The sequence below is a fragment of the Miscanthus floridulus genome, chromosome 3 (genome assembly GCF_019320115.1).
Source record: "Miscanthus floridulus cultivar M001 chromosome 3, ASM1932011v1, whole genome shotgun sequence".
Lineage (NCBI taxonomy): Eukaryota > Viridiplantae > Streptophyta > Magnoliopsida > Poales > Poaceae > Miscanthus > Miscanthus floridulus.
In genome coordinates this window covers 95,579,662-95,591,728 of record NC_089582.1, presented here as the reverse complement: position 1 = coordinate 95,591,728, position 12,067 = coordinate 95,579,662, and the positions used below count along the sequence as shown (strand labels likewise).

The following is a 12,067-nucleotide window of genomic DNA, read 5'->3' as shown; positions in this document are numbered from 1 at the left end:
GCGAATAGAGAGGTCGTGAGCCTCTGCTATTTTGAAACTATCGTCCTCGCAGGTATAAGCTACGTACATGTTGCCTCGGAGGGTTAGAACTCCTTTCTTGGTAGGAATCTTGAGCACCAGATACCTGTAATGAGGTATGGCCATGAATTTGGTGAGCGATGGTCGACCAAGAATAGCATGGTAGGTGCCATCGAAGTCAGCGACAACGAAGTTGACGTAGTTGGTGCGGAAGTGGTCTGGAGTCCCAAATTGCATAGGTAACGTGATCTGCCCGAGAGGTGTAGAGCTCTGTCCGGGGAGAACACCCCAGAACTATGCCTCGTATGGCTTGAGGTCCGCCTAGGCTATTTTCAGGGCGGGCAGACTATTCTTGAACAGTATGTCGATGGAGCTGCCGCCGTCGATCAGTACTCTATCAAACTAAACCTTGTTGATACAAGGATCGAGGACCAGGGGAAAACATCCTGGCTCAGGTATTGTGGTCCATTGGTCCTTTCTACTGAAGGAGATTTCGCGGTGAGACCATGGAGGGAGCCACGGATCGGTGAGGAGGTTGTCGATGTTGGCCACGTTCAAGCAAGCGCGGGCGAGCAGCTTGCGTTCTCATTTGGTCTCGATGGACACTTTGCCGCCGATGATGGTGTGCACGCGATCGGTTGGCTTGACATACTTGTGACGAGGATCTGTGTCTTCGTCATCGTTGTCCTCGTTGCACTGTTCCCCTGCGTCGTTAGGCTTGTCGGACGTATCCGGAGCCTGTTGACGCGTGTAGATGGACTTGAGAACGCGACAATTCTCCATGGTATGGTTTGACTTAGGATGGAGCTGGCAGGGCCCTTTCAATGCTTTGGCATAGTCATCTTCATAGTTACGATGTCTGCCACCTTTTTTAACGATGTTGACCTCGCCATCGTCCTCCCGAGCACGCTTGCCCCTGTAATCGTCACGACGATTACGTCGCTGATTACGTTGGTCGCGGTGGTCGCGGGAGTCGTTGCGCTGGTTGCGGCGGTCAAAATTGTTGTTCCGACCACGGTTGCCGTGGTAGTCGTCGCAGTGTGGGGGTGGTCAGAGCGTGGAACCCTTGCTGCTTCTCCGATAATTATCTTTTTGAGCGTCGTCGGCATCTGCATATTTCTTAGCGGTGGCTAGGAGCGCTGTAACCGATTCGGGCCTCTTGCGCAGGAGCTTGTCCCTTAGGGCATCGTGGAAGCGGAGGCCAGTGATGAAAGCCTCGATTGCCTCATTGTCGGAGATCGATGGGACCATGATGCGTATCACTGAGAAACGCCGGACGTACTCGCGTAGTGGCTCATCATTCCGATCTCGAATCCGTTGCAGATCGTATTTGTTTCCCGGTTGCTCGCAAGTTGCAATGAAATTGTCAATGAAAGCCTGCTTGAGCTCTTGCCAAGAATCAAAGTAGTTCGGCAGCAAGCTGACCAGACTAGGAAGTAGTTAGACATGACGTGCTCATCAGCCATGGCTGATCTGCATGCAGTTTCGTAGAGCATGACCCATAATTTGGGGTTCTCCTTGCCGTCGTACTTCTGAAGTTTCTCGAGCTTGAAGTTCTTGGGCCATATGACTTGGTGAAGGTGCGGAGTAAACTGCTTTAGACCCGGCGGGCCATGGGCAGTGTCATATTCCAAACGGCGATAACTTTCATGGGATGCTCGATCGTTGGCTCTCTGGTTGATGCGATCGCGCAAATCGCGTTCCCTGAGGTAGCGGCGGAGATCGTTATTGCTGTCATGGCAATCCCGGTTGCCATCCTGATTAACCCTGTGACCGTGGCAATTATCGCGGTTGTCTCGGTGGTTGTCATCCTGAACGTCACGGTGGTTGTCCTCCCGACGGCGGTTGTCGTCCCGACCACCATCATGACCGTCGTTTCCGCCTTGACGGTTGTCTGATGGGTCATTGTTGCGCGAGCCACGTTGGTTGAGTGGCTGTGAGCGACTTGAGTATTGGCGGCTGTGGCTTGATTTAACTGAAACGGATGGAGCCCGGGCTTGATTCACCATCTCTGCGGTCTGAGCCATAGCAGCCATTAGATAAGCTTGTATATCATCGCAAACTGCTTGGGTTTCCAGGGTGTTGGGTAGCCATTGCATTATCGCCATGGCGATGGCTACGTTGGTGCTTGGAGTCCTGAAGACCTGTTTGTCCCCCACCCTATCGAAAGCATTGTTGAGGTCGCGTGGTTGGACCCTTATGCGTCGTGCCTCCTCTTCTGCTTCAGCTTCGATTTGCCGACGATTAAACTGGTCAATATTGCGTGCCTTGCGTGCAATCCTTTCTTGTTCTATTTCGCCAACCGCTGGCGGTTCGTCATTGCTGACAACATTGATCAAACCCCCTCGCCTTGGTGGGAAAGACGGGAATTGCGGGAAACCCAGGGCATGGTCTGGGATATCCAGATCATATTCGACGCCTTCATCGTCGTGAAGCTGGAGCTTGGTGTGGACGGAGGCATTAGATGCGATGCCAGACGAGGAGCTGGAGTCACCCTCTTGGACCATGTGGACGGATCCTTCTTGATAATCCTCAATCCAGATCATGTTGACGAAGTTGCTTGGCCTCGGCCGAGGCTGATGTACAAAACCCAGATCTGAGCAGCGTCGTATGTTATACGTGTAGTTGGAGGCAGTGTTTCGTAGGTCGTAGGGCTGGGCCTAGTAGTTCTCCGTCGAGGCTTCATACTCGGAGAGCCGGAGACCCATCGCGAAGGTTGGCCGGCGACGAGCGGAGCGCCCTTCAAGAGTAGATATGACCACGAGATCTGTACCAAGTCGTGCAGGATGACTGGACCGAGCTGGTCGGGTAGATCTGTTGTGGGGTGCGGTTACCTGCTCATTAGGTTGACTTTGAATCGTACTTACCAGAGCTAGGGTTTCAGCGAGTTTGGTGCCGACCCGATCGATGGAGTCGAGCAGATCGGTGTTGTCGATCTGCTTCCCTTTGTAGCGAGGAAGCGGATGACGGGTTGTTGGCGTGGCTGAAGGTGATACGGGCGTGGTCGGAGCTAGATGTACCGTGGTCAGAGCTAGATGTACCGTGGTCAGAGCCAGATCCATCGTGGTCGGAGCCGTATCCGTCGTGGTCGGAGACGTATCCACCGTGGTCGGAGCCATAGCCGATGCAGGTGAAGCAGTGGTCGGCGCAGACTAAATCCGCGCCTCCTCCGTGGTCATGGCAATGAAGTCGTCGGAGCCGGTGGTCTAGGTGATCTGGCCGACGATGAACGTGAGGCCGTTCGGCGTAGCCATGGAGCCGGAGATGATGACCATCTTGTTTGCTTGGAGAGCAGTACGCACACCCCCTACCTGGCACGCCACTGTCGATGAAATATGGTCGGCAGTCTACCTAGGGGTATGCCCAAGGTAGTAGATTGTCAGCAGACAGATGCGCAAGCCACAAACAAGATGGTGACGCAAGACAGACACGAGGTTTTATCCAAGAAGGCGTAATACCTGCGTCCTGCGTCTGATTGTATTGTTGTATGTCAATGAGAGATGTTTTTTAGAGGGGTCCCCTGCCTGCCTTATATAGTCCGGGGGGCAGGGTTACAGATCTGGAAACTAATCCTAGCCAGTTACAATTGCCATATGTGGCCGGATAAGGATTCCTATTCTAACCGACCAGGATCTTGCTTGATCGCCAAATCTTCCTTGACTCCTTGCGCGGGACTCCGAACAGGTTGTCCGGGCCGCGCGTCGTCTTTTGGTGGACCGGACCCACTGATCCGGGCCGGCCCAAGCCTAGCCGTAAGGGTATCGGGGTTAATACCCCCACAGGTACCGAGGGGTATATCCCCCACAGCTAGTCCCCGAGCACCTTGTATCCTTTGAGCAACGCAGTCTTGAACAAGTCTGAGCAGTTTGATGTGAAGCCGACTAGTTTAACTAGTGATCCGATCAATGAAAGTCAAAGCCAACTAGTTTAACTGATTAGGAGACCTCGGACTTAGCCAAGTAAGGCTCACCAAAAGGATATAAGGGGCTCAAGATTAATTTTAAAAATTATTCACCTTAGATGAAGTGTAGCTACTTGACTCTGTTTGCAAGGTCAGATGATTATCATCCATGACTAAGTCAATAAGTAGGGTAAATCAAGAAATAAGCACTACATTCATCGTCAGGTGAAGTGTAGCCACTTAGTCCCTGAGCCTACTAGAAGATGAAGAATGAATCTTGTAGCAGGCTTAAAGAAAATAAATCTAAAAGCTTGCCGACATCATCTGACATGTGTGTATCAAGACCCAAATGTGCTGCCCAAGATCAGCACCCTGATCTAAATAGCATGGAGCAACTTGATAGCACACCGATGAGACATAGCGAGATCTGATCGCCAAGGGAGTCCCCAGCTTAGTCGGTGACTCTTGCACGAAGAATCCGAATGCTAAGTCCCTAGCTTAGCTGGTGATGAAGCAATGAACAATCCAAACACCGAGGAGTTCCTAGCTTAGCTGGCAATGAAGCGATGAACAATCCAAACACCGAGGAGTCCCCAGCTTAGCTGGTGAGCCCCCAACATAGCTGATGATAAAGCGACGGACAACCCGACCAGTTGGTTGGCGAAGAATCGAGCACCGAGCAGCCCAACGAACTGGTCAGCGATGAAGTGAGCACCAAGTAGAAGTGAGCACCGAACAATCCAACAGCTGGTTAGCGACAAAGGTCATGAACCTAACGGTCCGACCAGTTGATCGGCGGAGAAAACAACGGTGGAGCTTGCTGAAGACATCGACCTTAGGTGAAGTGTACACACTTAGGCTTCGTTGGCGAAGTCAGATGATCATCATCCATGACTTAGCCAAAGAGGATGTTAGTATTGATACATGCGCCACAAGGTGCAATGCATACATTGTAGTCCCCGAGCCTGACAGTAGGTGAAGAAGACACCAAGTGTCAGGATCATAGAATTTCAACTATCACTTAGTCAAAACAACCAATTCCCAGCTTAGCCAAGCACACAGCTAGTCCCCAGCTTAGCTGAAAAACCAGTAAGAAGAAAAAATAGTACATTCACTGCAAGGTGAAGTGTACACACTTAGTCCCCGAACCTGCTGTAAGATAGAGAAACATCTTGTAGCAGGATCAAAGAATTAAGTGTAAAGGATGAAGTCCCCGTACTTAGCACTGGGCATATGGAGGAAAACTTGATAATATCAAGCAGTAAAACATGGAGAAAATGGAAAGTGCTTAGCACTAGATTGCTGCGATAGATATACTTATCAAAGCCCCTGACGTGCCACCCAAGATCAGCACCCTGATCTGGACAACATGGAACACCTTGATATCACACATGACATGCAGCGTCGGCAAAACGTAGTAAGCCAACAGGCGAATCCATAGACGACGTCCCTAGCTTAGCTAGTGAGCCCCCAGCGTAACTGACGATGAAACGACAAACAATCCAACCAGTTGGTTGGCGAAGAATTAAGTACCGAGTAGCCCAACCAACTGATCGGCGGCAAAGTGAGTGCCGAGTAGAAGTGAACGCCGAACAAAATTTCATTGAAATCCCCCATCACCAACCAGGGGATACTCCCATCTCCACGGATGGAACGAAGAGCATCCCAAGTGACACTTTTTTGACTCCACTCCGGTTCACCATATAGCCCTGTAAATCTCCAGTTGGGTTCACCATTATCAATGACAACATCGATAAAATTCTTAAAGATGCCTTGCTCCGGAATGCTAATATCGCTTGTCCACATCATCAAGAAACCACCACTCCGACCATCACTCTCATGAACGAGCATATGATCAAAGCCTGCCCTCCGTCACACTTTTTCTGCCTTAGCTGTATCCAGATGTGTCTCAGACAGTAAACACACATCCGGGTTGAGTTCAACCCGCGATAGTTCCAAGCTACGAGTGTCATTGCTCTCAGCGACCCTCCTCGAGGGAGGACACCGTTAAAGAAAGTTGTTTCACCACCCCCTCCATTCCCTCCTTCCTTTGCCTCTTCTTCTCCTGCACCTTCTCTGAGCTTCCACCCCGGCTGCATCCGACGTCCCTACTAGCATGAGATTTTTATTCTGCTCTGCATAGTCCATGTCTTCCCTATCATCGTTAGTAGGGTCTGGCCCTCTACCTCTTCCCCTACCTCGGCTCCCAAAACCTCCTCTAGAGCCACTCCCACGACCAGCCCCTCTTCCCAAATTATTACTCCCAAACTTCACCACAAGCCAATCCCCCGACTAACAATTATTGATCTCATGCACACCATTGCCGCACTCTGTCAGTTCATGGCCCATCAGACCACACACAAAGCAAAACACAGGGAGCTTCTCATATTGCACCAAATACCACTTACTTTCCTTGATCGTAATATGAACTACCCTCACCAGCGGCTTCTCCAAGTCGAGGAAAACCCGAGCCCGGAGATAAGAGGCCAGGTTTATGCGCCCTTCATCCACAATCCCCGTGATCGGTGGTTCACCGACCTTCCTCGCCACCTTCTCCGCCAGCTCCTTCTTCATCAAGCCCTCTGGAATCCCCTGGATACGAGCCCAAACCAGAATTTTATTGAGCTTGTAGCCCTTCACATTCGAGAAGCCATCGTTTTCCTCCAAAACCACAGGTGCTCCATGGAAAAGCCACGGACCTCCATCCATGATCCTCGTCCAATCCCCCAGACACTGGAGTTGTACGAGGAACAAATTCTCCCCCAACACCTCAAAAGTAACCGCGAGAAGCTCGCGAGCAGCACAACAAACATAGGAGGTACATGTTTAGTACCAAGCCAGCAAAGATGCCTCTCCATTTCCAGGAAACATATGTGTTATCCTGAGGATTAGGACCACGAAAATTCGAGAATTGGTCACGTGGAGCCTAAGACTAGGTACTGACCGGAAATTGCATGGCCTCGGATCGGACCACCCTATGCGGGCTCTTCCAATCACAGGGACCTCATAGATGACAACGATTTCTTCGTGATGAAGCTAAGGTCACTGAGTACATATACCAAGCGACAATTGCAGGGTCCCTTTCTCCGTACATCGTCGGTGATGCGTGTTTTCAAACAAAAGCAGCAAAGATTGAAAAGGACTTACGTTTCCATTAGATGCACAGGTAGACACTGACTGCCCACGAGCACGTACGGGCAGATGCAGGCCCATACAGCCATGCACACACCGTACGACGTGTGTACACCCCGCACGCGGCACCGCCCGGCCTACCTCTCCAGTCCACACAGATAATTGTCATGGACCGCCCTTGATGCCGGATTGCCGGTCACATGTTACACATGTCTTCCATGATGGATAGGATCATATACTATATATATAATTCACAACATGCACCCAGCGGATCCATCGAACAAGCTGATACAACAGTCACATTCCTCAGTGCGTGTTGCTGCTCGCTGCCCGCTGCTAGTGGCTATGGACGCCGCCGTTCATCTTGATGCGGCAGTGCTAGTCTATCTGCTCCTAATATTACTTGCTCCCACGGCTGCGTCGTCGCTCGCCGGTTGTCCCAAGAAATGTGGCAACATTACCTTCGACTACCCTTTTGGCATTGGTGCCGGGTGCTTCAAGGACCCCTGCTTTGAGCTCACCTGCGAGCAGCAGCCCTCAAGGCTGTTCCTTAGGTGGTGGGGTGTTGATGAGGGTCAACCATCATGCACCCATGCCTTGGGCGATATTCATGCATGTTTAAGCAACCACAGCTACACCAGTGAGGTATTCTTCCCTCATTCGTCTCGCTGTGATGATGGTTATGTTGGCCATCCGCATGTACCCGATGGTTTCAAACGTGATTCATCCCAAGGTAAATATATTTAACCGTTGTCGTTGCTTTTTAATTCAATTAATAATGGTCATTAAAGTTTTAAATTTTCACATATGACAACAGGGTACAATCCGGTTCCACAAAAGGTGAACTGCCGCCGGAAATGTGGAAACATCGATGTCCCATTTCCATTTGGCCTGGAACCAGGATGCTCTGCACGGAGTCAGTTTCAACTCCGCTGCACCACGTCCTCCACCCTTGTGTTTGACATGAATCACTACCTGTCCCATATAAATATTCCAGACGGGTTTGTGCACATCAAACCCCTAAAATCCTACGTTTCTTTACTAGCTGGCCGTAAGGATGGTCTCTTCTTCAGTACAAAGAGCTCTGACCTTGCTCTTAATTGGGTTGTCGCCAATCTTACTTGCCAAGAGGCACAGAGAAATGCATCGACCTATGCATGTGTTAGTGATAACAGTTCATGCTTGAGCGTCAACGAAACTGGTGCTGACAAGAGCTACCGTCATATTGGCTATCGATGCAAGTGCATGAATGGCTACTACGGAAATCCATATGAGCAAAATGGGTGCCAAGGTTAATTCGATTCTCATTTACACATGCACGTTACTCAGCAGTCAGCACCGTTCGTGCATTATCATTTTATGGAATTCTCTAGCTCTCATCACACTTCAACGTGGTTGCAGATATCGACGAGTGCAAAGTCACACCGCAACTCTGCAAAGGAAGAATATGCAATAACACTATAGGAAGCTACATTTGCACCGAGTGCCCTGATAAAACAGAGTATGATACCAGAAAGATGCATTGTGTTCAGGTTAAAAGACGTATAAGTCCCCAGATGGGTGAGTCCTTACTCAATTATAAATTCTTTTATGGATGTGGAGAAACAAAAAAAACTGAGTATATAATTTTCTCATGCAGGTGTTGCCATTGGGTTTGCCGTTAGTTTCGGAATTCTACTTATCGGCATCAGTTCAATTCTTCTCGTCCGTAGATGGAGAAGAGATGTCGAAAAGAAAGTGCGAAGGAAGTATTTCAGAGAGAACCAAGGCCTTCTGCTTGAACAGTTATTATCATCAGATGAAAATGCAACTAAAAAGACAAAGATATTCTCTTTGGAAGAACTAGAAAAGGCAACAAACAACTTTGATCCCACACGTATCCTTGGTGAAGGTGGACATGGAATGGTTTATAAAGGTATCTTATCTGATCAACGGGTCGTGGCTATAAAAAAGTCAACAACAATCAAACAAAGTGAGATTAATGAATTCATCAATGAGGTGGCCATTCTTTCACAGATAAACCATCGAAATATCGTGAAACTTTTTGGTTGCTGCCTTGAAACCAAGGTTCCGCTGCTAGTATATGACTTTGTTCCTAATGGTTCATTATTCCAAATTCTTCATTCTAGCTCAAAACGTGCTTTTGCTTTGTCTTGGGATGATTGCTTAAGAATTGCCACCGAAGCTGCTGCGGCCCTTAGTTATCTTCACTCATCAGCTTCAGTAGCAATCTTTCATCGTGATGTCAAGTCATCTAACATACTCCTTGATGCAAACTACACCGCTAAAGTTTCCGACTTTGGAGCTTCTAGATTGATTCCGATCAATCAAACTCATATTTTTACACATGTACAAGGAACATTCGGTTACTTAGATCCAGAGTACTACCAAACTGGACAATTAAATGAAAAAAGTGACGTATACAGTTTTGGCGTTGTGATATTGGAGATGCTCCTAAGAAGGGAACCTATTTTTACAAATGAGTCAGGTTCAATGCAAAGTATATCCCATTACTTTCTTTCTGAGTTCAAGGCAAGGCCAATCATAGAAATAGTTGCTGCTCAAGTTCGTGAAGAAGCAGCCGAGGAAGAGATTACAAGTGTTGCCTCACTTGTAGAGATGTGTTTGAGGTGTAAAGGTGAGGAGAGACCTACTATGAAGGAAGTGGAGATGGGACTGCAGACCATAAAAACAAAAAGTTTGAAGTCATACAGGGTTCCACGCCTGACTATTAAAGATCCCCATCAGATGATATATTCAAGAGCTAGAGATATTATTGATCAATCATTTCCTATAGTGGATCTCGGCTTGTGCCGACCAAGTACAAGATGCTACAGCTTGGAGCAAGAGTTCATATCATCATCTGATATACCACGATAGATGTGCAGCGCGCATGCAATGCAGGTGAACTCAACTCCACAATATAATGATATTGAACCAAAATATCCTAGTGAGGTGATTCACCCTTTTGATGTAGGTGTCTCATGTTTGAGATATATATGTTATATGATATTGTATTTTTTCATGTAACCATCATATATAGCCTGAGCTTATGTATAAGCATTTTTCTCATGCCCGTGTTATGTATACCCTCGAGTCCAGTTTCATTCTTCCAGTTCCCCTCTTGCTATCCCCTTTATAATTTTCTTTAAAAACATGTATCTCCGTTATAGGTTGGCAATAGAACTCTAAACCTTGTAAGCATGCCAGAGTAAAGATGGTGCTTGAATTTGTGATTCATAGCATAAGTCAGATACAATTGCTTCTATGATGTGTCAAAGTACAAGAAAAATGATTATCAAGCATATATTCATAGATTATAGATCAGAAATACTATGTATAGAACTTTGGATTTGTACAACAATATTGTAGATACACTTTTATCATTCTATCATACGTCACCAACAAGATCATAGGGGTGGGTATGCATTTTTTATGTGTATGTGTAGTAACTGCATTCATACTGTCATGGCGGACTTCCCTAGGCTAAAGGTTTATTTGCAAGTGATGATTAACCCATATTATAGATCAAGATGCATTTTCTCTCTCTGCCCTAGCTCACTAGATAACAATACTTTGATAAGATGTGTGATATAAGCACACGACAAGAGCTATACTTTGCTAAGATGGGGGATATAAGCATGTGGGTTCAATGGCATGTACTCCCTACTCCAAATTATAAATTATTTTGACTTTTTTAGGTACATAGCTTTTGTTATGTATCTATACATAGCGTATATTTAGGCGTGTAGAAAAAACTATGTATTTGTAAAAGCCAAAATAACTTATAATTTAGAATAGAGGGAGTAAATGATAAAACATACTTTGCATACTAAGGTAGTGTCAACTACATGGGCCCTTGGTATCCTAACCCCAAGGGAAAATGTCTAACCAAAAGGAGATAGGCCGAGTCCGAGGCCAAACCCGAAAGGTGTACCACAAATACTTGGTGGACGAGGCATGATCTAGAAATACTTAGAACTCATATCAATCATAGAGGTCCGACTGGATCTGAATAATTTTCCTTGTAATAAACTAGGAAGCAAACTTATCCGATCGGGACCTTCCGTTGTAAACTCTACCTCCGAACTATATAAGGAGGCATAACGACCCTCGCCCCAACAAGCTAGTTAATAACCATTCACCCATGAACATCTGCACCTGTGCTCCCAGCGCATGATGCACAACAAGAAAGCTATTCTCCACTAGACATAGGGTACCTCGTACCTGAACTAGTATAAATTTGTTCTGTGTTACATCTCTGACCCACTATGCATGATACGCGATTACTAGTTGAATGCAAAATCCACCGAAAATTGGAATGCTAGATAGGGGCTTGATGCATAGATTCACCTGGACAAGTTAGATGGGCTTCATCAACAGTAATGCCAACGCCTTCACCATGAGCACCAAGATCGCTTTTGATAGCCTAGACTTCGCAACTGAATGGCTCGATGATATGCATCTGCGCAATCCCATGTCAATCAAGAAGTAGGAAGAGACCCTGCATCCCCTTTTCATGTTCCTCGTTAGATTGAGGATGTCATGGTCGCTGGCACTTAAACACTCACGTGACATGGACCTCTATGTATGGGACCTCTTTGTCAAGAACAATCGAGAGCACATCCTCAATGATGCCATCAAGTTTGTGATAAGATCTCCATTGGAGGTTAGACACAAACACTAAAGATATACCACATGACTTCCTTGACTTCTACATCTGACTCAAGAACGCACTGACAACCTACTAATAGGTGATCACCTCACAGATGCATTTGCAAGGTTGATTCGACCATTGCTCTAGTTTTGCAGGCATGATCGATCCCATGGAGGACGATGATGCCAATGTTCGATCTGACCACAGCTCTAGTCTCATGGCATGATCTATGGAGGATGATGATGCCAACTCAAGAATTGATCTGGATGGCTTGTTGGTATCTGAGCTCCTTGAAAGGTCTCCCTCTATAGTGACGGGGACTCAAACTCTGACACCACAAGTGCCATCACCCATCTAGG

General features: G+C 47.3%; 1 protein-coding gene across 1 annotated transcript; it reads left to right on the top strand.

Moving 5' to 3' along the window:
• Positions 1-7,346: 7,346 nt before the first annotated feature.
• LOC136546195 (wall-associated receptor kinase 5-like) lies at positions 7,347-10,158 on the top strand. The gene is made up of 4 exons (XM_066538159.1): positions 7,347-7,784; positions 7,869-8,342; positions 8,453-8,611; positions 8,691-10,158. Exons 1-4 carry the CDS (start codon positions 7,397-7,399, stop codon positions 9,929-9,931), a joined length of 2,262 nt encoding a protein of 753 aa, XP_066394256.1. The 5' UTR covers positions 7,347-7,396; the 3' UTR covers positions 9,932-10,158.
• The last annotated feature ends 1,909 nt before the right edge of the window (positions 10,159-12,067 follow it).

What these genes read in the sequence shown, in the direction of transcription:
- LOC136546195 (XM_066538159.1), top strand. Translation starts at nt 7,397, where the DNA reads ATGGACGCCGCCGTTCATCTTGATGCGGCAGTGCTAGTCTATCTGCTC. An exon ending in CAAACGTGATTCATCCCAAG is followed by an intron (nt 7,785 to 7,868) that starts GTAAATATATTT and finishes ATATGACAACAG; the next exon opens with GGTACAATCCGGTTCCACAA. An exon ending in TGAGCAAAATGGGTGCCAAG is followed by an intron (nt 8,343 to 8,452) that starts GTTAATTCGATT and finishes ACGTGGTTGCAG; the next exon opens with ATATCGACGAGTGCAAAGTC.